Source organism: Oncorhynchus nerka, linkage group LG28 (genome assembly GCF_034236695.1).
Source record: "Oncorhynchus nerka isolate Pitt River linkage group LG28, Oner_Uvic_2.0, whole genome shotgun sequence".
In the NCBI taxonomy this organism is placed as follows: Eukaryota; Metazoa; Chordata; class Actinopteri; order Salmoniformes; family Salmonidae; genus Oncorhynchus; species Oncorhynchus nerka.
The window spans coordinates 40,972,946-41,000,760 of NC_088423.1; the positions used below are offsets into that span (position 1 = coordinate 40,972,946).

Here is a 27,815-nt window from a genome sequence, read left to right on the forward strand (position 1 = left end):
ATATTTTGTAGTCACGTTGCGCAAGTTGGAACCGGTGTTTTTCTGGATGAAACGCGGCAAATAAATGGACATTTTGGATATATATCGATGGAATTAATCCAACAAAAGGACCATTTGTGATGTTTATGGGACATATTGGAGTGCCAACAAAAGAATCTGGTCAAAGGTAAGGCATTAATTATATTTTTATTTCTGTGTTTTGTGTCGCGCCTGCAGGGTTGAAATATGGTTTCTCTCTTTGCTTACGGAGGTGCTATCCTCAGATAATAGCATCGTTTGCTTTCGCCGAAAAGCCTTTTTGAAATCTGACATGTTGGCTGGATTCACAACAAGTGTAGCTTTAATTTGCTATCTTGCTTTGTGATTTAATGAAAGTTAGATTTTTATAGTAATTTATTTGAATTTGGTGCTCAGCATTTTCCCTGGCTTTTGGCCAGGTGGGATGCTAGCTTCCCACAGATCCCAGAGAGGTTAAGTATACTCTCTCTAATTCTCTCTCTCTTTCTCTCTTTCTTTCTCTCTCTTGGAGGACCTGAGCCCTAGGACCATGCCTCAGGACTACCTGGCATGATGACTCCTTGCTGTCCCCAGTCCACCTGGCCGTGCTGTTGCTCCAGTTTCAACTCTTCTGCCTGCGGCTATGGAACCCTGACCTATTCACCGGACGTGCTACTAGACCTGCTGTTTTCAACTCTCTAGAGACAGCAGGAGTGGTAGAGATGCTCTTAATGATCGGCTATGAAAAGCCAACTGACATTTACTCCTGAGGTGCTGACTTGCTGCACCCTCGACAACTACTGTGATTATTATTATTTGACCATGCTGGTCATTTATGAACATTTGAACATCTTGGCCATGTTCTGCTATAATCTCCACCAGGCACAGCCAGGAGAGGACTGGCCACCCCTCATAGCCTGGTTCCTCTCTAGGTTTCTTCCTAGGTTTTGGCCTTTTTAGGGAGTTTTTCCTAGCCACCGTGCTTCTACACCTGCATTGCTTGCTGTTTGGGGTTTTAGGCAGGGTTTCTGTACAGCACTTTGAGATATCAGCTGATGTAAGAAGGGCTATATAAATACATTTGATTTGATTTGAGTCAATTGGAGGTGTGCCTGTGGATGTATTTCACGACCTAACTCCAAACTCAGTGCCTCTTTGCTTGAAATCATGGGAAAATCAAAAGAAATCAGCCAATACCTCAGAAAGAAAATTGTAGACCTCCACAAGTCTGGTTCATCCTTGGGAGCAATTTACAAATGCCTGAAGGTACCACGTTCATCTGTACAAACAATAGTACACAAGTATAATGGGACCATGCAGCTGTCATACCGCTCAGCAAGGAAGAAGCCACTGCTCCAAAACCACCATAAAAAGGCCAGACTACGAAATAAAATCTGAAATAAATCATTCTCTCTGCGATTATTCTGACAGTTCACATTCTTAAAATTAGGTGGTGATCCTAACTGACCTAAAACAGGGAATTGTTACTAGGATTAAATGTCAGCAATTGTTAAAAACTGAGTTGAAATGTATTTGGCTAAGGTGTATGTAAACTTCCTACTTCAACTGTACATGCGGTGTGCTACAGCAGAAACAACATAACACAATGTACAGAAACTACTATGATAACATATTAAGGCACTTACTTTGATAGGAACTTGCACAAGCCCAAAGTTATTATTAGTTAGGAAAACAACAAGGAAGGCAATGCGGGCGCCAACCTGAAAATGTGGCAGGGGGGAAAGGTTTATGTTCTGTTCTGACTGGAGATGCACAAATGTCTGCGTACTTGATCTGGGTAAACACTAGGGAAGTGCTTGGGCTCTCATCAAAGTTTGTCCGTCCCATTCTAATTCCTCAAAAGTACATTTTCTGCCACAGTGAAATGGGCTACATCTATATCAATTAATGTGAGGCGGAACACAGGTCGATTAAAATTGATGTTTAGAAAATAAAACTTACTTAAAAAGTTTTTTTTTAAATTGACAAGTTGAAACATAGCCTATAGATAATTAGGACGCATTGTGTCGTGGTTTGACGGGCATCACGGGTTAACTGTCCTGTTGCATAACAATAACATTTGGGAACAGTGTGTGAACAGTGTGTGATCACGCGTAAAAACAACTCATGTTGGGGAGGAGCATTAGAGATATTTGAAACTCACTTGTGAAAAGTTGAACCACTCGGAATGCCTTAATAAAATGTCTGGACAAACAGAACGATTCTTAGCAGGAGTCAACCCAGGGTGTAAAAACGCATCAAATTATGACATTTTGAGCAACTTAAAAAAGTGATGTTTGGAGAAACGTGTATAAACATCAGAATCTAAAGTCAATTTGGTAAAACCGAGAGATCTTGTTGCTCTTTCTGGCATTCATTCTCTTTTTCAGCCCCTCTTGAAAGGATACACATAGACCCATTAAGACACACACACACACACACACACACACACACACACACACACACACACACACACACACACACACACACACACACACACTAACATGCTGCTGTGGTTGGCACACACATGCTCAGTGGGGCCCAGTGCTGTAAGCTCAGTAGCCCCACATCTGGAGCCTCCCGCTGGGCTAGCTGCCTCTCTCTGGCCCCCCTCTTCCACCACTGCTCGCTACAACAAGCTCTCACAGCCTCACTTCAGAATTAGACGTTCATCCATGTTCCTCAAACATTAAATTTGAAAGTTGTTCCAAACATCACATTTCAAACAGTTTTTTATTTGTTTGAATTATTTAACCTTTATTTAACCAGGCAAGTAAGTCAAGAACATATTTACATTCACAGTGATGGCCTACCAAAAGGCAAAAGGCCTCCTGTGGGGACGGGGGCTGGGAATAAAATCGCTACAAGACAGACACCACTACATAAAGAGAGACCTGAGACAACAACACAGCATGGCAACAACCCATGACAACACAGCATGGTAGCAACACAACATGACAACAACACAATAATGACACAAGGTTAAGTTTAAGTATTTATTCAACATTTTTAATGTTAGGGTTACATTTAGGCATTAACTGTCACGACTTCTGCCGAGGTCGTTGCCTCTCCTTGTTCGGGCGGTGCTCGGCGGTCGACGTCACCGGTCTTCTAGCCATCATTGATCCATTTTTCATTTTCCATTGGTTTTGTCTTGTCTTCCCACACACCTCGCACCCATGTTTTGTTTATATTCTATTCTTATTAGTGATATGGAGCATGTTACGTGGACATTCATTAAAAGACCCCATTTTACACTCCGTTTGACTCTCCTGCGCCTGACTTCCCTGCCACCTATACACACGACTCTGACATTAACTCCGAAATCTCAAGGTTTGTCATTAACTCCTAGTGGTTAAAGTAAGGGTCAAGGTTTGGGAGAAGCTTAAAACAAAATGTTTAAAAAACTTTATTATCACTGGATTTGATCTTGCAACCTATGGAATGAGAGGCAGATGCTTCCACCCATCTATCATCCCAATCCATCAGACCCTAGCAAAACTGAAACCTCCTTCAAGGTAACACTGCTCACAGACGTCATCTCCAACATCCTCAGACATGGAGGACGTCTAATACTGACTTGTATCATGGGTGACCTGGCTGGCTCCCTGGAGTGCCCTGCTCATACACACCACACGCCTGTTACGTATTAACACACACACACACACACACACACACACACACACACACACACACACACACACACACACACACACACACACAGAAACATGCTGCTGTGGTGGAAGGCTGTGGTTGGCACACACATGCCCAGTGGGGCCCGGTGCTGTCAGCTCAGTAGCCCCACATCTGGAGCCTCCCGCTGGGCTAGCTGCCTCTCTCTGGCCCCCCTCTTCCACCACTGCTCGCTACAACAAGCTCTCACAGTCTCACATCAGAATTAGACTTTCATCCATGTTCCTCAAACATCAAAGTTGTTCAAAACATCAGATTTCAATCAGTTTTTTATTTTTTTTATTTGAATTATTTAACCTTTATTTTGTCTGGCAAGTAAGTTAAGAACCTATTTATATTTACATTGACAGCCTACCAAAAGGCAAAAGCCCTCCTGAGGGGACGGGGGCAGCGATTAAAAATAAAAAGGTAGGACAAAACACACATCGCTACAAGACAGACACCACAACACAGCACTACATAAAGAGAGACCTAAAGACAACAACACAGCATGGCAACAATACATGATAACACAGCATAGTAGCAACACAACATGACAACAACACAATAAGGACACAAGGTTAAGTTTAAGCATTAAGTCCACATTTTTAATGTTAGGGTTACATTTAGGCATTAAGTCCTAGTGGTTAAAGTAAGCGTCAAGGTTTGTGAGAAGCTTAAAACAACATTTCAAAAATACATTATATCTCTAGATTTGAACTTGCAACCTATGGAATGAGCGACAGATGCTTCTATCCATCTACCATCCCAATTCACAAAACCCTTATGAAACTGAAACCCCCTTCAAGGTAACACTGCTCACAGACGTCACCTCCAACATCCTCAGACATGGAGGACGTCTAATATTGACTTGTATCATGGGTGACCTGGCTGGCTCCCTGGAGTGCCCTGCTCATACACACCACACGCCTGTTACGTATTAACACACACACACACACACACACACACACACACACACACACACACACACACACACACACACACACACACACACACACACACACACACACACACACACACACACACACACACACACACACACAAGTATAGAGCTGGGCATTATAATAATCTCCAGCCCTGAGCATAGGCTGACAGTGTGGCCGGCCTTCTTGCCAAAAAGTCGCTTTCATTTCAATAAGATTACGCCCAAGTATGGAGAGAGATAACTCAATGGGGCTGGAGAGATACTGGAGACAACAGTAGCTCTATGAAGGACTACGATGGACATACACACATGCAGTGTACATTGATAGTACTGATTGCATTTACATGTTTTTTTTTTCACCATATGTCAACGCTTTTAACATTGTATGGTGGTGAATAGCCCCATCAAGACTGCCAGCAATATGTAACACTAAACTTCAGTCATTGTCAAAATGTGGCCTAGCCTGCGACTCGATATTGATAATAACGTCTTCAGAGTAATACAAAAAGAAATGCTCTACTATTGTAGGAAAATGTTTCATGATACGGGGAAAGCTAAGACACGTCGCTGAGACAGAGAGGCAGGATAATGTACCCAACGCAAATTCATCACTCCTTCCCCTCTGGACAGTCCTGTCTGTTGTGAATATTCTGCATTTAAAATACCATTAAAAGCCTAACAAAACAGAGGCAGCCCATTGCTAATGAGGAGGGGGTCAGGGGTGATTGCACATTGTTTGTGTGTGTGTGAGTATTGGGCTGAGTGGCTGATTTTCTGTGACAAGGGTCATGAGTGTGGGGTGGAGAGAGTGGGCACGGTGTCCAGTGGGAGAAACCTGCTCTCCCCTAAAGGAGTCCAATTTGCATTGACCATGTGTGTCCGGCTGGGCCTGTTTATGCGTGTGTGTGTGTGTGTGTGTGTGTGTGTGTGTGTGTGTGTGTGTGTGTGTGTGTGTGTGTGTGTGTGTGTGTGTGTGTGTGTGTGTGTGGTGATGGTGATGCAGGGGAGGTCTGTGTGGAGGCCCGGCAGCCCTGGTCATCTCTTTGCTCGTTACCATTTTTTTTATTTTTGGTGTAGCGAGCGAAGGGTTGACCCCCCTCTCAGCACAAAACCACTCATCAAATGTAATAGAGCAGGTCAGTGATTGAATGTCCCTGACCGAACCCAGATAGAAAACAGTGTCTAGTCAGTTATGTCATAAACCTAGCTAGAGAAGCCAAAATGCAATCAGAAAAGGCCTAAACCTTTGCATGCCGATAATCATTTACAGCCTAAAGCTAGATAGAAAAGAGAAAAAGCTGACCGTGTGCATTGAAAAGCTGACAGTGTCTTTGTTTTACTCGCTCTTAATTCACCAACGCATCCCATTTCCATTCCTTATTCTGGTGCATCTGGGGAGTTGTGGGAGCTATACAGATGTCAGCTTTTCATATGATCACTCTTTTGTCGCGGAAAAACGTCCTGCGCGTTAGGAAATTCAAATTAGCCTCGTGATTTCGATATGTTTACTGAAAACCCGCAGTTCTCTTTCTCTCCATGCGGGGGCAGCAGAGTCATTCGGACCAGTGCCAGCTATCAAAATCATCCTCCCTCTCTCACTCGCTCAAACGCTAAAGCACCAGACAGAATACGAATAAATGTCCTACTGCTACTATAAGCCTATAGGTATTTTTACTGCAACATTAAAATGTACAAAAAATGTATCTGAAATGCATCCGTACACATCAACAACCATTATTTTATTCAGATTAATAACACAAGATAGATATTGGTCTCCACTACGTCATACAAGTGTCAAGTGTATCCGTAATTGGGGCGGCAGGGTAGCCTAGTGGTTAGAGCGTTGGACTAGTAACCCGGAAGGTTGCAACCCCGAGCTGACAAGGTACAAATCTGTCATTCTGCCCCTGGACAAGGCAGTTAACCCACTGTTCCTAGGCCATCATTGAAAATAAAAATGTGTTCTTAACTGACTTGCCTAGTTAAATAAAGGTCAAATAAAAAAGTTAAAAATCAAATGCAGTCGTACAGTAGGCTGCACTGAAACTATAGCCTACTGTATTGCACACATAGGCCTATATTGACAAATGTAAAGACAAGATGTCATTGAGAATAGTGAGGTAGCCTACGGAATGGAGTGCAATGGCGCATGCCAGAGAATGACTCTGATCTTAAAAGCAAAAAAAAAAAAAAAATGTAAAAAACGCAGCCCATGATTTGTTTTGACCTAAATAGGCTTGATACGGTATTATAGAAAACGAGGACATGTGAAGGTTTCCAGCGAACCAGTGGTTACGAATCAACTGTCAAAATTGAGTTCAACCGTGGCCTGGAGTGCTCTTCAGCACGCACGTATAGGCCTACCTTATCCGCGTGGGTGTTCGATTCTGCCCCTACTGTTATGAATAACTAAATCCCCTCCGATTGATTTGATTTAATCACACATTTCAAATATGGATAGTCCGTTGATATTTCACCCCCGATCTTGAGAAACAAATGACCATGACCACTTTTATATGAAATAAAACCTTAACAGTAAGCTACACCAACATTAGTTTCCATTCATACAAAGTCTAGTTTAAATTGCCACAGTAGCTTTACTGTGGTGAACAAGGACATACTTTATTTCGATTGTACGGATTGCTTGTAAAATAGATACATTGCCCTTAGTCTGATCAAAAAGGACTAAGTTGTTCTGATGATAATATTAAACCAGAGGGTGAACACATCTTGAACGCCTTTGGTTGCAAGCAGGACACAGGTAACACCAACATCATCTTCTAGGGAGTGGTAATCAGATGACCAATAATGGTTGCAATTGAGGAAGGTGTGAAAAGCAATAATTGGCTCCTGTTTTTTCTTCCCTGGCTGAGTTGATGAGCTGATTTGGGCCATGAGTTGATTTTCAGATGTTGGTTGACTGTAGAACGATACACTTTCCTCCAGTGTGGATCCTCACCCACGTTTTCTAGTTAGGCCATTTTGCATTTTTCAGTATAGTTATGGTCTTGGTGTGGATGGCCTTTACATTCGGTGACATTTCCATTGCTAAGCTTTTATGCGCCTACTACTGTAGCATTGGCCTACTGTACTTTCGGTTTGATGCCGGTATTTGAAGTCATCCTTGTTGTGAATTGAAAACCTGTATTGTGTGGCTTTCATATTTATTTCCGCAAAACTGTCAAGATGTTTATGCATTTGAGCTTGAGACACTTTCCTTTGATGTGTAAATTATCAGACTATTCGTTTTACTTCTTGAAAACATTGAAATAAATGCAGTTAACTTGTGGACCCAATGTAGGCCATAGGTTGTCATTTAAAAAATTAAAAAAGATTAACACCTCCACTTATTCAGTTCATGAATCAAAAGTGAAAGGGCAAACTTGCAATGTATTCAATGCTATAAATGTATTCAATGCTTTAAATGTATTCAATGCTTTAAATGTATTCAATGCTTTAAATGTAATCAATGCTTTAAATGTATTCAATGCTTTAAATGTAATCAATGCTTTAAATGTATTCAATGCTTTAAATGTATTCAATGCTTTAAATGTAATCAATGCTTTAAATGTAATCAATGCTTTAAATGTATTCAATGCTATAAATGTATTCAATGCTTTAAATGTATTCAATGCTTTAAATGTATTCAATGCTTTAAATGTATTCAATGCTATAAATGTATTCAATGCTTTAAATGTATTCAATGCTTTAAATGTATCCAATGCTTTAAATGTATTCAATGCTATAAATGTATTCAATGCTTTAAATGTATTCAATGCTTTAAATGTATTCAATGCTTTAAATGTATCCAATGCTTTAAATGTATTCAATGCTTTAATTCCTTTGAGGTTTTACATTTCTACCTCAAAATCTCTGACCTGAATCTCCGCATTTAGAGTTTATTTTCAATTTTTTAGTTTGCTTTCTATTTCGATGGTGGAATCAGTTAGAATAGCATTTATTGTCGCTTGCTAGATCTGTGCATGATTTATGAATCAGTTTAGCATTGTATTTTTTTTAATCATGTTTTTTGTTGGACGCGCTCTCACAATCTAGTTATTTGTCCAACGATTTATTCTTTCTTAAAGGTATTTCTTAAGGAGTGGTTCAGTCCCACTCCTTTCGTATTCTGGGGGGTTTTCATTGAAGATATGTTGGAAAGACGGGGAAGCTGATGTCAAAGGGCAGTGGGACGGATTTGAACCCGTGACGATTCTGGCATATGGCATTTGTGAGGCCACCAACAATGTATTATGTGTATTTCTTGCCTTGAACATACAGTATAATAAAACAACAGATTTTCCTTACTAAAAAAATACTGTACATCTAACCCCTACAAACATGTCAATTTGCTACAATCCACATTAGAATTCACACGAGACACGCCTGCACACATGTAGCCTGCACATAACCTACCTAGGCTACTTGAACTGGCGCCCAGTGGACCTGCAGTCTAAGGTCAAATGTAGGTAAGGCACTGCAATTGTATACAAACACCACTTCCAGCTGCCCCCTGGCGGCGATTCTAAACATTTATTCAGACATCCAAATCTTTCTTCTATTGGATTTCTTTCCTCCTGCAACAGAACAGGTCAAATTAAGATCCAACATCGGTATTAGTACCTCTGCTAACCATATTCATAGAGACAGAGGAGAGTTGGAGAAGGAATTGTTTGCGCCTGTAATTGCTCAAAACAAAAGTCACGAACATCTCCAAACAAACTCTGCCTGTATTTGCATAATCATACCGAGCCCAACTTGTTTCTCTCAGAGGGCAGTGAGGTGTGAGGTTGTTTATCCCCAATGACAGGAAACATCTTTCATACATACGCCTGACGCTTGCTCGCCATTGTTCTAGTTCATTCTATTACACACACCTTGATAAGACACAATGGCACAGAGACACACTCACACACACACGGACACACCAATTTGCATGTTTGAATACTTTATTTCAAGGTCATGCAGGTTCATAAGTTTCCTCATAAGTCATGGATTTAATGCACACACACGCACACACGCACGCACACGCACCTCTACCACACAAATAAACACACACGTTGCCCACTTGACTCAAGAGAGTGTCCGTCAGTGTTGAAGTGTGTTTGAGACCTGTTCAGTGCAGGGTGGTCAGACCACTGCAGCCAGCTGTCTGGGCTGCTAAAGTCAATACTGGTGTAGAGTACTGCAATCAGACCTGTCAGCCGACCAACACACACAGCACCCACCCACCACAGTCTCTTACACTCTCTCTCCTTCTCTCTTTTCTTCTCTACACACTCCCTTTCACCCTTCCTTCCTTTCATCCTCCACCTTCTAATTTCACCTCTCAATCTTTCTTTTTTTCTCTCCTTTTCAGTCATTCCTTCTCCCTCTGCTTTCCCCATTTTCTCTCTTTCTTCCTCAACCCAGCCCCTCCTCTCTTACCCTTCCCTCTCCGGCTACCGCTCCCTCTCTCCCTGGGTGGTATGTGGATCAGCTCTGATAAGTCCTCTGTCACGGCGGTCACCTGGTCAACAACACACAAACAGCACCATGGGGGTCCTTCCTTCCTGTGCTGCCACAGACAGGGGCAACCCAAATACAGACACAAGAACATACACACCACACAGACACACACACATACAGTGTACATCTACATCAAACACATGCAGGCACATACACATATTGTATGGACATGGAAAGCTGTGCTGATGCAACCACTTTGCAGGCACCGGATCCAGCACAGGAAGCTTATGGCTTTGTGTGCGTGCATGTGTGTGTGTGTAAGTATGTGCGCGTGTGTGTGTGTGCATTTGCGTGAGCTGTAATCAAGCTCCAGGCCCTCAGTGCTCCAAGCACAGACAGGCAGTTAGAGTCACCCAGAGTCCTCGATCAACACTTCTTTACCTTGTCGTCAGTGCTGTAGTCGGCTGTACTTTATGTGAACGTTATGTGGAACACACCAGGTCGCAGTAACCTGGCAGACTGTTTCTACAAACAGACAGGCAAAGTAAAACAACAAGGCAACAAACGGTGGCAGTGTTATCAATGGGGCCTTACCGCCGTGTTGATATTTGACACGTGTGCTAGTTATGCTAACAAACACAGTCTCTTTAGTACAGCAGCCCAAACAATGCGCTCAGGGACCCAAAGACGAGAAACCAAATGATGCTTTAAGAAGGAACAATGCAGGGAAGGAAGATACACATGAAAAACAAATGTACCAGACAGAAATGAGTCATGGGTGGACTGAGGCATGGGTAGGAATGGGGAGGCATGGGAAGGAATGGTGAGGCATGGGGAGGAATGGGGAGGCATGGGGGAATGGTGAGGCATGGGGAGGAATGGGGAGGCATGGGGGGAATGGTGAGGCATGGGGAGGAATGGGGAGGCATGGGGGGTGATTGGGGAGGAATGGGGAGGCATGGGGGGAATGGTGAGGCATGGGGAGGAATGGGGAGGCATGGGGGGAATGGGCATGAGGTATGGGGAGGAATGGGGCGGCATGGGGGGAATGGTGAGGCATGGGGAGGAATGGGGAGGCATGGGGGGGAATGGTGAGGCATGGGGAGGAATGGGGAGGCATGGGGAGATATGGGAATACATGGGGGGGAATGGTGAGGCATGGGGAGGAATGGGGAGGCATGGGGTGGGAATGGTGAGGCATGGGGAGGAATGGGGAGGCATGGGGGGATGGTGAGGCATGGGGAGGGGTGGGGAGGCATGGGATGGGAATGGTGAGGCATGGGGAGATATGGGAATGCATGGGGGGATTGTTGAGGCATGGGTCGGAATGGGGAGGCAGGGGGAATGGTGAGGCATGGGTCGGAATGGGGAGGCATGGGGAGGAATGCAGAGGCATGGGGTGGGAATGGTGAGGCATGGGGAGGAATGGGGAGGCATGGGGGAATGGTGAGGCATGGGGAGGAATGGGGAGGCATAGGGTGGGAATGGTGAGGCATGGGGGGAATGGTGAGGCATGGGGAGGAATGGGGAGGCATGGGGAGGAATGGGGAGGCATGGGGGGGAATGGTGAGGCATGGGGAGGAATAGGGAGGCATGGGGAGGCATGGGGATGAATGGGGAGGCATGGGGGAAATGGTGAGGCATGGGGAGGAATGGGGAGGCATGGGGAGGAATGGGGAGGCATGGGGAGTTATGGTGGAGGCATTAGTAGTATCACCACTTATTTTCCCTTTGAGTTGTTTTTCGCATTTAAACTGATGCATTTTAATACGTCATTTTTCTTGTTCTCTGTTATTTTGCCATACAATTAGGGTGACCACAGTCCAGCATTTTGGCCCTTTGTCCCGCATCTCACATCCAAACTATCATGTCCCGTATTTTATCAACAAATTCAAACACCACCAATTTAGAAAAAAAGGTAGATTTGTCTCGTATTCCAGTCAGACATTACAACCTGTCTCTTGCAGTCATGTTGCGCTTGTGAAAATAAATATCATAAGAATGTGGTAGTGTAAGTGATGTTAAACACTTCTCCAATCATTGTTGAGACAAGATATTCTGCGCTGCAAGACGAGAGGTAGGCCAATGTCATAGAGGCCCATTGTCAACCAATCATATTTCTCAAATCCTTTCAGGCCTAAATTCCAGCCAAACTTGGAGAGGACGGTTAGGCCTAACTACTTACTATAACCGTGCTTCTGATGAAGAGCTACAAAAGTAAGTAAATATCCATATTAGACTGAAAGATAGAAGGTGATTTCGTTAAACATGTGAAGCTCTCCATGCTCATTAGTTCACATTCCCTGAGACCAACCAGAAATGTTTCCCTGGCCAAATATTCCCAGATTGTCATCAACAGCCACACGTGGTCTCTCGTTTCTGCATCACCAAGTTACAGCATGAGGCAAAAGATTAGGCTACGCTGACATTTTTTAAAATGCATGTATGCTACGCTGTCCTGCGAATGTCCCGCAAAATCATCCTATTGTCCCAAGTTTGGTTATTTTAAATGTTTTCACCCTACCTATAATCTCAGTTTGCAGAACCAGCACAGATTGTAATAGCAGCCCTTGTCCTGACATATACCACATAGAACCTAGTGAGACACAGTGGAGAGGCTATGATCTATTGGCTAACAACAGAAAGTATTACAAAAATGCTGTAAATGTGTAAATGAAGTGAAATGAATGCAGTTGGCTTGTCATCCATTCACCAAGTCGTTTGTGATGGTTAGAGATTGTAGCTGAATTCCCTGGATGTTTCACAGGTACATCCTGTGCCTCCAAAGGTCTGTTGCTCTGTGTTGTCCTTACAGCAGTGTAGCCTACCACACACGCAAACACACGCACACACACACACACACACACACACACACACACACACACACACACACACACACACACACACACACACACACACACACACACACACACACACACACACACACACACACACACACACACACACAAACACACTAGAGGGTCAGAATGGCTGGTGACCCTGTGACCGGAGCAATGTACAGTAAGTGGTTGTTCTGGTGCTCAGGCCTTCTTCCTCCCTTCAAAGCTTCCCTAATGTTCTCCCCTAGGACCTCTGCAGTACCAGTCAATGGTACAGAGTGTCCAACCCCCCCTGTTCTCTGTTTTTCTCTCCTATTTCCCTGTGTACTTTTTGCATGGTTCTCAGTGGGAGAGCCGGGGGGGAAGAGAAATGATTCAAACTCGTTGCATATTGCAGGCGCTCTGGTCAGCAGCGCTGCTTTGCCGCTGTGACACATTAGTTTATCTGGAGTGACCCAGCAAACAGCCCACGCCATAACAAACAGCCCACAACACAAATACACTGAGAAACACACACACGCACACACACACACACACACACACTCCACCAGCGTCCGTGTGTCGGGGAAGCATGCCTGCAAAGCACACAGCTTTAAAGAGAATCTCTCCACAGAAAGAAAATAAAAAAAGAAGGAAGGAAATATATATATATATATATATATATTTTTTCACTGTAGCATCCCTTTAGGTAACAGAGTGATTTTCGACATAGTTTAATATTTAATCCGTTTGCCTCCCCAACATTCTGAATCTTTTTTTCTGTTGTTGCATATTCTATATATAAATATATAATTAATATCTGAGAGGCAGATAAAAGAACACAAAATTCTCACTAGAGCGGCAAATAATCATTTGTTGTTCTAGAGAACAAATTAATGCCAGTGATAAAAGGACTTGCTGAGGCCATGTTTTCTCTGCTTTCATCTAACACGTTTCTTTGTATCAAAGGAGAGGTTTGTTGGTCATTTTAGTGTGTTTTAGAGTAAATACAATTTTATTTGAAATTGTCTCCTGAAGGCCCCCTGGATACATGCTTACATCTTGGTACCGTAGGGAGTGAGCCTGGCCCTGTGTGGTGCTACAGTGCAGTAGGTTGACTGCGCTGGGTTGCGTTCTCTTCTTGTAATATACAGTATATACACACATGCAAGCCCAGCTGTCCTGAATATACTGGAGTTACCCCCACCCTTTCTGGACTGTCTTGTATTGTAATAGGGAACCCACATTCTTGAACCCAAATCAACCCCTAGCCCCTATCACCTGTGCATTTGTGGAGAACTGAGAAGATTCAATAGGTAATAACATAATTTTAACACCTCTATCACGCCCTCTTTTTCACTATGCTAACATCCATCAAATCCTCTCAGATCTCCACCAGGGTGTACAGGACAGGGTATAAGGGTGGTTTTGGATCGGGCGACAGAGGGAGCAGGGTGTGAGTGCTTTTCAGGGGTAATAGCACCCCTTCCATCCATCTGCTGCTGTGTCCACCTGGGCTTTGCCCAAAAGACCAGCCAATCGTTTATTTAGCTTTTTCATCCTGCTTTTTCTTTGTACTGTGGTGCAGTGAGGCTCAGAGAGGTAGAAGGGAATTTGTCCGGCTTTGACAGGGCAGAGCCGTTTTTCCACCCTGTGCTTTGAAGGGCTGCTTATCGATGCGCGGGCTAAGCGCTAGGCCTTCGAGCTCAGGCGATGCACCGTTGGGAGCCGACCAAGGCTAGCCCCATACAAACGGGTCACAAACTCGCACACACACACAAACGCACACACACACGCACACACACACACACACACACACACACACACACACACACACACACACACACACACACACACACACACACACACACACACACACACACACACACACACACACACACACACACACACACATTTGCAAGAGAGATGTACTGACATTTCAGCATGCGGGGAAGGAGATAATGGAGATGAAAGAGACATGAACGTCCATGTACCCACACATGATGCACATGTACGCAAACATAAACGCACAACACACACACACACACACACACACACACACACACACACACACACACACACACACACACACACACACACACACAACCTTTGGAGTAAAAGACAAGAGAGTTTATTATGTACAATAAAAGCAGAGGAAGCAGTAATCCCCTTCAGAGGTAGATAAAGAGAACGGACCTCTTGGTGAGAGCTGAGAAGCTGAGAAGAACGCTATTGTTGCTTCCTGTTAGAAAATTGACCAAGTATTCTCCTACCCTAGCTTTAGAAGGGTGGACAAAATTAAGCCCTTGCTCTACCATAGGCAGAGAAGGTTGGACCATACTTAATCCCTTCCCTACCATAGGCAGAGAAGGGAGGACCATACTTAAGCCCTGCTCTACCATAGGTAGAGAAGGGTGGACCATACTTAACCTCTCTTGGGTAGGGGGCAGTATTTTCACGTCCAGATGAAAAGCGTGCCCCTGTTACTCAGGCCCAGAAGCTAGGATGTACATATAATTGGTTGATTTTTTTATAGAACACACTCTAAAGTTTCTAAAACTGTTAAAATTATGACTGTGAGTATAACATAACTGATATGGCAGGCAAAACCCTGAGGATAAACCATCCCAAAAATATTTTCTTTCAGCCAACCACAATTTTCAATGGTGGTCACTTTTATTATAAGGCGAAATCATCCCAGATTGCAGTTCCTAGGACTACAACTAGATGTCAAAAGTCCTTAGAAAGAGTTTCATGCTGGTTTTTTGAAAAATAAGACAGAAATTATAGTTTTTCTACGTGGCTCCCATTTTGGCTGTAGTGTTTCCAAGTGCTTGGAAGAGAGCGAGTTCTTTGGTATATTTCTCCGGTAAAGACAATAACGATTATCCGTCTTAAATTTGATTGTTTATTTACGTATTAGGGTACCTAAGGTTTGATTATAAACGTTGTTTGACTTGTTTGGAAAAGTTTATTAGTAACGTTTGGGATTCATTTTGTATGCATTTTGATGGAGGGAAACTGGGTGGTTTAATGACTGAAGCGCGCCAGCTAAACTTAATTTTTATGGATATAATTAGGACATTATCGAACAAAAGGACCATTTGTGATGTATCTGGGACCTTTTGGAGTGCCTGCAGAAGAAGATCATCAAAGGTAAGGCATTTATGATATTGTTATTTCTGACTTTCATGGCGCACCTGCCTTGTTGAAATATGTTTTTCATGCTTTTGTATGCGGGGCGCTGTCCTCAGATAATCGCATTATGTGCTTTCGCCATAAAGCCTTTTTGAAATCTGACACAGTGGCTGGATTAACAAGAAATTAAGCTTTATTTTGATGTATTACACTTGTAATTTTATGAAAGTTAAATATTTATAATTCTGTAGTTTGAATTCCGCGGACTGCAATTACACCGGATGTTGGCCAGGTGGGACCCTACCGTCCCAGCTGCCTATAAGAAGTTAAGCCCTGCCCTACCATAGGCAGAGAAGGGAGGACCATACTTCAGCCCTGCTCTACCATAGGCAGAGAAGAGAGGACCATACTTCAGCCCTGCCCTACCATAGGCAGAGAAGGATGGGCTCCACTCGAGTCTGACTCTTCTTCAGGTTTCTTACTAAAAGCAAAACTTGTGGGAATGTTTCCTTGATCCACCCTTTCAAAATAGAATGAATCACCGTATCACTGGCCTATATTCACTCTAGGCAACTCTGAGTAGATCTCCAAGTTGTGAGAGTTTATCTTATCCAAGTGGCCTTAAGTGTGGTCTGTATTAGAAGAAGCTTGCCTTGGCTGTAAAAATGCTAAAAATGGAATGGATTAGACTGGCCTGTAGAACAAGATTAGAGTCAAGGCTAAAGTCAGAGAAAGAGCTACAATGTCAGATTAAAAGAAAGAAAGAGCCTGTTAGATTGGAAAAGGTAAAGAGGGATATCTCATGATTTGAGTAAATCACAAAAAATGTACGGGATGATAAACGTCTGGAGAAAAAGACAAGAATAGCTTTTCACCGCGTCGAAGAATATCAGAGGGAATTTTAATTTCAGTGATGCTATTCTTCCTAGAAATGCCATTTCCCAAATATTTTTGATAGATACCTGACACCTTGAAATTCCGGCTGAGTTCAATGCTACATCCAATGCTAAGCCTACAGGACTTTAAGGTGGACTTTAGGGTGGAGTTCACAGTAATGATTAGAGAGAGAGAGAGAGAGAGAGAGAGAGAGAGAGAGAGAGAGAGAGAGAGAGAGAGAGAGGGAGATCGTTGCCGATACTAATAGTGGAAGAGGAGGAATGGGACGATCAGCACAGACTGCAAAGCGAAAGCCCACCTCTCCCTCTTCTCCTCTTCTCCTCCTTGTCGCCAGTCCACTGCTGACCCTTCTCATTAAAAGCTTTTTAAAACCGTTCAGCGAGTGCTGTTTGCCCTCAGAAGACGATAACCTCTACAACACTGCCACATAAAAGAATAATAGCCAACTACAAAAGCAAGGGGACAAAGAAACCCACACGCCAATTGGAACATTTTAGAAAATTAATGAAATTTTAGATCAAATGAATAATAAATTAAAACGAAAAATTAATAATAAATGGGAAAAAAGTGCTCTAGCTATCAAACTGTACTAAAGGAGCATGTAATCCTCCACCCGCTTGAAGAAAGAGGGTCAGGTTCACGCCATGCGGATTGGGAGAAAACAAAGGTTCCTGCTCCACTCGGCTTTGATGATAATTGTTGCGACTGTACTTGAAAGGATAGCAGCCCCATTGCATACTGAGCAGGGACACTTTTACTCAATGTTGTTGTTGCTTTTTCTTTCTTTTTTGTTTTGGCGAAACAACAATGGGATTTATTTGTGTGGGAATGTTTTTTTTCACCAGAAATCAGATCAAATGCTGCTCTCACAACCAGTTTATCTGCTGTAATTAATGAAGTCCCTCTTAATGTGTTATTAAAAATAAAACAGCAGAGGAAATATGCAAAGTGTCTCATGCTATGGAAAGAAAGAGAGTTATAAAGTTGAGGCTTGTTAGAAATTAAGTGTGAGGACGGGTTGTCGGCCTGCTGTGGTCGCTCAAACAACATACAAACATTACTTTGTCAGAGGCAAAATTTGATTCTAAATGAGACAAATCCACACATCTACTAAAGCAGGAAGGGAATCCAAGTGAATCGATTGGCATTGACATTATTCAGATACATTTGAAAGTGTTTTTGTTATGGGAAATGTTCATAAATATAAAAAAACGGATAAATGCAGGAAGAGGTTGCCAGACACAGAGTGCCATTTCCTCTCCCAAAGAAACACTCATGGAAGTAATGTTAGTGATGCAATCGATACACCAAGACCACAAATGTCTCTTTCTCTTACACACACAGACACACTACCATTAAATGGCCTTCAAGAGGGTACTAAATTAACATTGACAGGTGTGGGAGTGCTCTGGGTAACACTTTATTTGGATACTCCATATGTAGATGGTCTACAGACTAATTACAGACTATCTACAGTACATACTATTAGTAACCTTTCGGCTAACTATCTACTAACCCTAAACCTAACTGTAACCCTAACCTTAACCCTTATCCTAACCTTAACCCTTATCCTAACCCTAAACTTAACCCTAGCCCTAACTCTCACCTTAACCCTTACCCTTAACCCCTCCCGAGTGGCGCAGCGGTTTAGAGGCCTCACTACAGACCCTGGTTCGATCCTGGGCTGTATCACAACCGGCCGCGATCGGGAGTCCCATATGGCGAGGTACAATTGGCCCAGCATCATCCTGGTTAGGGGAGGGTTTGGCCGGGGTAGGCCGTCATTGTAAATAAAAATTACTAACCAATTACTAACCAAAGCAAGCAGTTGCTTATCAACAGATAGTTAGAGCATCTACAGATGGAAAATACAGACAATCCAATTAAAGTGTGACCATGCTGTGCCTTTCTACAACAACCCACTCTTCTAGGGGTCAAGGGTCATGGCCCTGAGTAAACACAACGCATGTCTATGAAAGGCTGGTCACTGCTGGTCAGTGGAAGGGGGAGTCCGTTCAGGTTAACAAGTCTCCCTGAGTAGAGTGAGTGTTGTTGTGTCATGTGTGTGTGTGTTAAAGTGCTGGAGGTTGTGACACTTCAACCTACACAATAGGTCAGGGCCAGTTGAAGGGCTGTGTGGGTTTACAGAAAGACAGTCAAAGATGAGCTACACCACAGACTGCCTTTGGTCTGAAATATAATTTATTCCAAAATAGCCTGCATTTTGCCAGCCTGTCAGTTGACATAACTAAAATAATTAGCTTTGTGGCAGGACATTTGTACAATTACATTGTTTTCCGGAAATTAAAACACATCGGCTAGTAAATCCACGCATATATGTATCCTAAAAGCTAATAGTATGATTTATGTTTTATACTGCATTTCATTTCTCTGTTCCTGTAGTCAAAACATAAGATTGACCGTGTGGTTGGACTAAGGTATTTGATCCTGAGTTTTGGAATATATAGAGCTCATATCTCAGTGCTCGACTGTTTTGACTGTGGCTCTTAGTCATGGACGACAAAGGGAAGGGCAAGTCTTTTTGAGACTGAGAAATTCAACCCAGTCATGGTGACTGTGAGTATGGTGATCTGTGAATGGCTGTGATGTTCGAAATACTACTTTACAATTGTGAGATCAAACTCACCATTTTGGTCTCATATTTCGATACAAGGTGTCTTTCCATGGCAACATTTCGAGCAAACAACATTTCAAACAGATACATCGTCTAACAAATTCCCACTTGGTGGAGACATTATTTAGTCTATCGAGCTGATAGATAGCCCTCAAAGCATTCTAACTGTGTGTGGGATATCTTTCTCCTTCTCCCTCTCATGGCTAATGTGCTCACAGAGCTCAAAGACAAAAGGTTAAAAGTAGATAAACGGACACGGGAGGTAGTCGTCCTTACAATACGCATCCACCGTGGCTCACAGCTTGTTATCCAACACGCTTCAATAATTAATGTGGTTCCCCTCGCTGTTCGACACGCAAGGCTTTGATATAAGGTTACTGCGCTTAGGGTCCTGCTACAGGAGGGACGAGGCTCTCAAAGCATTTCATGTCTTCTGTTTAATGCCCAAACAGGCACCAGCATGGCCCTGGGTGTGCTCAGGAACGCTACATTCCCAATCAAATGGGAATACGCAAGATATGTTTGGTAGCGTCAGCATATTTCACCTTCATGATTGGAATTTCTCCTCGACTGTTATTTTTAAGGTCCAATAATATTGGTATGAGTTTTGAAAAAAAGAAAACGTAAAAGATAAAATGGTGAAGAACCATTGTGTCATACAGATACATCATACAGTGTTTGATGTAAAAAATATTATTGGCATGTGCTCGGCATTATATATGTTAGCTTGACAAGTCACTGTATTAGCAAGTTTGTGCGTTAGCACACAACTGTAATATCTCAACACTTAATACTGTATGTTGCTATGGTCAGCCTGATCACTAGAAATAGACTTCCATTTCAGATGTTTGAAAAGGTATTGAGAACGTCAATATATTCCTTCCTCCTTGCTCACAACAACAAAAACGATTACCCAGCAGTTCACAATGCTCTAAGAAGCCACGAGAATAATATGAGTACTGATGATACCCGATGGTAGTAGTGCGTCATATTTAAATTATTTATGTTGAACCTTTTCACGAGTTCCAAATATCTCTAACGATCGCCCCAGTGTGAGTTTCTGAATTTTTTGTGATGTCTGTGAGGTTCTGTATTTGTTTTCTTAGTCAACCTTGTGTTCTGTTTCGTTGTGTTCTTGAACGTAGCCCTGTTTCTTTGTGTTCTTGAACGTAGCCCAGGCTTTCATTTTTGTTAATTGATTTCACCTGTGTTAGATACTCATCTGGTCTCATCAGCTTTTATTTGATTCAGTTCATTCTGTTTGTGCCTTAGTGTTTGTGCCTATTGTTTGTCTTGACTCTACTAAGCCTTTTCCTAGCTTGTTTGTGAGAACCAGTTATAGCCTTCAGTCCTAGTTTAGTTTCACCTGCCTGTTTGCCTACCTGTGACCACGATTCTTGCCTTCTGTGACGGCAAAATAACACCTGCCGCGCTCTGTGCATGAATCTACACCTTTTTCTCCCTGAGTATTCATTACAATGTCAGAATTCACTCACTGTTCCAAAATATGTTTGCTGTGCAACAGGACAGTTAACCCGCGCTGCCCTCAAACCAAGATACACTGACCTCTAATTATCTATAGGTTATGTTTCAACTTGTCAATTTCAAATTATTATTGTTTTACTTTCTAATGACGGTTTGAATTGAGGTGTGTTCCACCTCCTCATTAATTCACATCGAAGTAGAGCATTTCACTGTTGCGGACAATTTATACAAAAATATAAACGCAACATGTAAAGTGTTGGTCCCATGTTTCCCAGATCCCAGAAATGGTCCATGCACACAAAAAGCTAACGTCTCTAAAATGGTTTGCACAAATGTGTTTACATCCCTGTTGGTGAGCATTTCCCCTTTGTCAAGACAAGCCATCCACCTGACAGGTGTGGCATATCAAGAAGCTGATTAAACAGCATGATCATTACACAGGTTCACCTTGTGCTGGGGACAATAAAGGCCACTCTAAAATGTGCACGCTGACTGCAGGAATTTCCACCAGAGCTGTTGCCAGATAATTTAATATTAATTTCTCAACCATAAGCCGCCTCCAACTTTGTTTTAAATAATTTGGCAGTATGTCCAACTGGCCAAACAACTGCATACCATGTGTAACAACGCCAGCCCAGGACCTCCACATCCGGCTTCTTCACCTGCGGGATCATCTGAGACCAGCCACCCGGAGAGCTGATGTAACTGAGGTCTATTTCCACTGTAATAAAGCCCTTTTGTGGGAAAAACTCATTCTGGTTGGCGGGACTTGGCTCACTAGTGTCACACCCTGACTGCACCCCTGCCCAGTCATGTGAAATCCATAAATTAGGACATAATTCATTCATTTCAAGTGACTGATTTCCTTCTGTGAACTGTAACTCAGTAAAGTCATTGAAATTCTTGCATGTTGCATTTATATTTTTGACGCTTTACTGAGCCGGACTAACTTCTCTCTTAGACTAAAGCCCAAGCACTTCTCCAGTGTTTCCCAGACCAAGTATGCAATCATTACACACACTTTTTCCCCTTCATTGTTGTTTTCGTTAGATACAATAACTTTGAACGTGTGTGCACTCCTATCAAAGTAAGTGCCTTATTTTCTGTATGTCATGTTGTCGTTTCTACTGTAACATACCGTATGTACGAATGGAGCGTAATGCATTTACTGTTTTATTCACATGTTTTCAAGAAAATGGTGACAAATCATGCGTTCCGATTCTTGCATAGATTGTAATGGACACACATGATGTACTGTACTGTACTGATTATGATGAGCTAATGCTAAGCTATTTGCAATCTCTGTGTGGTGCCATGTTTGTGACATTATACAGTGCATTCTGGATGTCACCTAAAACATCTGTTTTAGATGTTGAAACAAAATTAGGCGAAGGGATGGCTCACTCATATTTTGAATACACTTCTGGAAGGGAATGCAGGGAAGTGAATGATGGTTGACACACCCTGCATATTTCAAAACAGACCAAACTCATTGTCTCCTCTCCTTATCTTTGGTTGACCTGAAAAAACAAACATGGCAGTGTGCACAATCTACCAATCGTCAGTTGTGCACCGGGGCCTCCCACTCCTTTTTCTATTTTGGTTAGAGACCGTTTGCCCTGTTCTGTGAAGGGAGCAGTACACAGCATTGTACGAGATCTTCAGTTTCTTGGCAATTTCTCGCATGGAATAGCCTTCATTTCTGAGAACAAGAATAGACTGACGAGTTTCAGAAGAAAGGTCTTTGTTTCTGGCCATTTTGAGCCTGTAATCGAACCCACAAATGCTGATGCTCCAGATAGTCAACTAGTCTGAAGAAGGACAGTTTTATTGCTTCTCTAACCAGAACAACAGTTTTCAGCTGTGCTAACATAATTGCGAAAGGGTTTTCTAATGATCAATTATCCTTTTAAAATTATAAACCTGGATTAGCTAACACAACTTGCCATTGGAACACAGGACTGATGGTTGCTGATAATGGGCCTCTGTACACCTATGATCTACATATTCTATAAAAAAATCTGCTGTTTCCAGCTACAATAGTCATTTAACCCTTTCACACGTACCATCACACGGGTGTGATCGTTCTACAGTGGTCCCTGAAGCGTACGATCACACCCGTGTGTTTAGAACACTCGTTTAGAATGTTCGTTTAGACCAGCAGTTTCGAATGACGCAACAATCAGCGTTTGAGCTGGCCACACTTTTTTCAGAAACTATTTACACAAACACAGTCCTTACAAAGTTATGTCCAGAATGTCAGCAGTTTATTTTTGGATGCATTGTTCAGATATTCACAGAAGTAAATATAGCATAAAACAATCATCCTAACCGGAAAAATGTAGGCTACATTTGTCCTAGCGCTGACGAAAGATTGACCCAACACAAGCAGTCATATTTTCTAACTCTCGGCTGACGTAAACTACAATATGAATGAGCTAATAGCAATTACTATATATAATTAATCACATCACGGGTGAGCTCACCATTGATCGAAATAACTAGGTAAAACACTTCATAGAAATCGAAAGTAATCCGACGATTAGTTTCAGCGTGCAGCCATGCATTTTTTCCTCACAGAAACCGAAGATAATAAGAGAAGACGAGATGAGTTTGGTCTGTTTGTAGTATGCATGTTGAAGGGGTGTGTCATCTACCGTCGTTCACATCCCACCATTAACTTCCGGAAGTCCTCAAAAAATTTGTGAACTCTTACTCACCTCATTTTGTTGTAACATCTTTGGTCAAACAGACGTGAATCCCAGAATGCATTGTATGTCAACAAACATGGCTACACAGCTGGAATTAGCTTAGCTCATCATAATCAGTACAACTTTCAAAAAAGTATTTTACACACAATATGTGCCCATTACAATCTGTGCAAGAATCGGAATGCATGAGTTGTCACCTAGAATTGAAAACACGTGAAAATCGTAAATAAAATCGTAAATACACAAATAATTACCACACAAAACATTTTCTGATAGTGATTTATTGATACAAGTGGCGCGTGCCGGCAGTCAACCACGTAACCTCCCACTCTGCGCCATTCAGTGTTGTTGTTTATGTATGTAGCTAGTGAGCTAAACTGTAGCATTTAACAATGTCTTTCAAAAGGAGACAACTCACAAATGTGGAAATTCTGGAGATTTTTTAAAATTCTGACAATGAGTCTGAGTATGAAAGTCAGGAATCAGATTCTGACAGTGACAGTGAGGAGCTGCCCCTCAACCTTGTAGCCATTGAGAACCCTGAATCTGAATTTCCCTTGTCAACTGAGGAAGTACCAGGTCCCTTTGAAGATGCTGGTGGTGATGGAGGCAGGCCGACAGTGGATGAAGTACAGGAGTTCTGTGGTAGCTGGAAGGCCACCAGTCATTTCACCCCACCTGGCCCTGCTGTCTGCTTTGACGAGTCCCAGTCTGGAGTGCAACGCCCCTTGCCATTTCCAACTGAGGCAGAGTGCTTCAAGTTGTTTCTCACAGAGGAGCTGGTGGGAGAGATAGTTGAGGAGACCAATCGCTATGCCTTAGAGCTACAGGAGAAGAGAGAGCCAGGAGTGAGGGGGAAACTCGCTAAATGGGTGACAACCACAATTAGTGAAATGTATACCTTCCTGGTGACAGTCCTTCTCATGGGAATAGTAAAGAAGAACTCCCTAAGAGAATACTGGAGCACAGATCCTATGTTTGCAACTCCCTTCTTTGCCTCCCCTCTTTTCCCAAGATCGCTTCCTAGTTCTTCTGCGATGCCTGCATTTTGTCAACAATGCTACTGCCATCCTAAGTGACCCGTTATACAAAATAAGAAATGTTCTTATCAACCTGACATCAGCATTTGGTCGGGTCTTTGTGCCATACAAGGACCTATGCATTGATGAGTCCCTGATGTTATGGAAAGGTAGGCTGGCGTTCCGTCAATATATTCCCTCCAAAAGGCACAGGTTTGGAGTCAAGTTCTTTGTCATGTGCGACGTGAAGACAGGATTTGTCCAGGATATTATAGTTTACACAGGGTCCACCACTGACATCAAACATTATGATGGGCTTGGGGTGTCAGGGTCCGTGGTGATGACCATGCTGGCTCCTCATCTCGGCAAGGGACACACTTTGTACGTGGACAATTGGTACAGCAGTCCCACACTCTTCCAGCATCTGCTCTCCAACAGCACAGGGGCATGTGGCACAGTCAGGTCGAACAGGAAGGGGATGCCGGCATTCGGATGCAGGAAGATGCAGAGAGGGGAGGTGGAGTTCCAAGAGAACGGTCAACAGCTGGCAGTAAAGTGGCATGACAAGCGAGACGTCCATGTCCTCTCCACTGTCCATACAGCAACCATGTCGGCCACAGGGAAGGTGGACCACCTGACCGGAGAGAGAAAGATCAAACCAGATTGTGTGCTTGATTATAACCTCAAAATGGGGGCCGTGGATAAGGCAGACATGATAAACAGCTTTGTGGAATGCACACGGAAAACGAACAAGTGGTATAAGAAGATATTTTTCCATCTGATCGACACTGCTGTCCTCAACGGCAGCATAGTTCACCGCCAACTAACAGGTGAGATGATTACTGAACAAGGTATTTTTGTAATTGGATGTACAGTTCACATACAAATCCATTATGCAATTATAGTGACAATATCTCACCCACCTCCCCATTGCCTCATCATCCTCTAACTTTCCTCATCCTCCCCACTCCCTCATAGGTAAAGTAATTACCTACCAAAAATACAGAGAGAACCTCATGAGAGAGCTGCTGGAGGAGCACCACACCCCTCGGCGCCCATCCACTGGGGGTCGTCCTGCTGTAGACAATCCCCTACGCCTCACTGCACGACATTTTCCCTGCAAAGTCCCTCAAACTGCTTCTCAAGGTAGTCGCACACGGAGGCATTGCAAAGTCTGCCTGTCTGGCGCCAGGAGAAGTAAGCAGAGGAAGATGACAAAATACATGTGTCTAGCTTGTGATACACCTCTATGTATTTCACCATGCTTTGAGGAGTATCACATGCTCAAGCGTTATTGAGCACATCTGCAGCAATAGGTGACTGACTGACCTGACATGTGACTTGACAGGTGACCAGCCATGATACTATGCCTTAGAGATGGGGGTGGAAATGCAGTTGTTGTTCAGTCACTGCATGGATATTAAATATGGGTTACGCATATTCAGTTTTTTGTCCTCTAGTAAAACAAGTTGTTGAAATAACTACCAGTACTGCAATAAAATAGATGAATATTACATATTGGCATGCGTTTTCTTGCTGTGTTTTCATCCAGTACAACTGTTAAGGAGTGTACGTTAGCATACAAAAGCTGTCCTCATTCTTCAGCTCCAAAGATGTCCAGCTCCAGTTATGATATTGGCAAATAATGTTTCTGGTTTCTGAAAGTACAGAATAAAGAGGAATTATTCATTAGAATACAATATAAGGATATAGCAATAAAACAATACTACAAAGAAGTAACATAATAAACACTGCTATAAAAAAATAGTTTATTGCATTGACAAAATCACAGATTTGAGTTATAACAGTAAGAAACTAACTTTGAGCTCCACAAGGGGGCAAGGCAGGGCAGAACAGAGCTATGCTGAATAGACCAAATAAACAAACCATGGTCATATTTTTTATTTATTTAACTAGGCAAGTAATGTAAGAACAAATTATTATTTACAATGATGGCCTACACCGGCCAAACTCGGACAACGCTGGGCCAATTGTGCGCTGCACTATGGGACTCCCAATCATAGCCAGGTGTGATACAGCCTGGATTTGAACCAGGGTGTCTGTAGTGCCATAGACCGCTGCGCCACTTGGGAGTCATAAGGCCAGGGTAGCTTCAAAATACAACACAAGCTAATAGTTTTCTGACGCAACTAGCATTGTTTTACAGAGCTAATAGAATAATGTAGCTAGGTAAGCATGATTGACAATAACACCATAAAGGTTATAAAATGTGTAACGTTACCTCACGTGTCCGCAGTTATAAGGAATATATTATGATCTACAGCTACAGCAGAAACGGCATACGGAAACTATTATTATAACTATTATAACGTAATAAGGCACTTACTTTGATGGAAACGCAGCCTGGATTTGAACCAGGGAGTCTGTAGTGACACCTCTAGTACTGATGTGCTGTGCCTTTGACCGCTGCACCACTTGAGAGTCATAAGGCCATGGTAGCTTCAAAATGCAACATAAGATAATACTTCTCTGACGCATTTAGCATTGTTTTACAGAGCTAATAGAAGAATGTGGCTACATAAGCACGATTGACTATAACATCATAAAGGTTATAAAATGAGTAACGTTACCTCACGTTTCCGCGGTGATAAAGAATATACACAAATATATTATGCTCTATACATACAGTACGCTACAATAGAAATGTGGAATAGAAAATGTGAACACGTGTGCAGATCCTGTTCTGACGGGAGATGAGCAAATGTCTGCAGACGTGAACTGCACAAACAATTGGGAAGTGCTTGGGGAATTTTGTCCGTGTCAGAAATGTCCCAAAAATGTAATTATCCGCAAAAGTAAAATTTTTATGTGAATGAATGAGGAGGCGGAACACACCTAAATTCAAACTGTTTTTAGAAAATAAAAACTTGTTTGAAAATCATTTTAAATTGAAGTTAAAACAACTTATAAATATAAACAGGCTGCGTGCTTTAGTTTGAGGGCAGCGCGGATAAAATGTACTGTTACGTATCAATCACATTCTGGAATGGAGAGAACATTCTAACATCACGTGCATAAAAAAACTCA

General features: G+C 42.6%; 1 protein-coding gene across 1 annotated transcript in view; it reads left to right on the forward strand.

The window, feature by feature from the left end:
* The window catches only part of LOC135565503 (piggyBac transposable element-derived protein 4-like), a 29,150-nt gene extending 2,865 nt beyond the window's left edge, over positions 1 to 26,285 (forward strand). The window contains exons 3-5 of the mRNA XM_065012552.1: positions 24,224 to 24,393; positions 24,764 to 25,597; positions 25,746 to 26,285. Of these exons, the coding sequence (XP_064868624.1) occupies positions 24,224 to 24,393; positions 24,764 to 25,597; positions 25,746 to 26,065 (1,324 nt within the window). The 3' untranslated portion in view covers positions 26,066 to 26,285. The remainder of the gene's footprint in view (positions 1 to 24,223; positions 24,394 to 24,763; positions 25,598 to 25,745) is intronic.
* Positions 26,286 to 27,815: the final 1,530 nt, after the last annotated feature.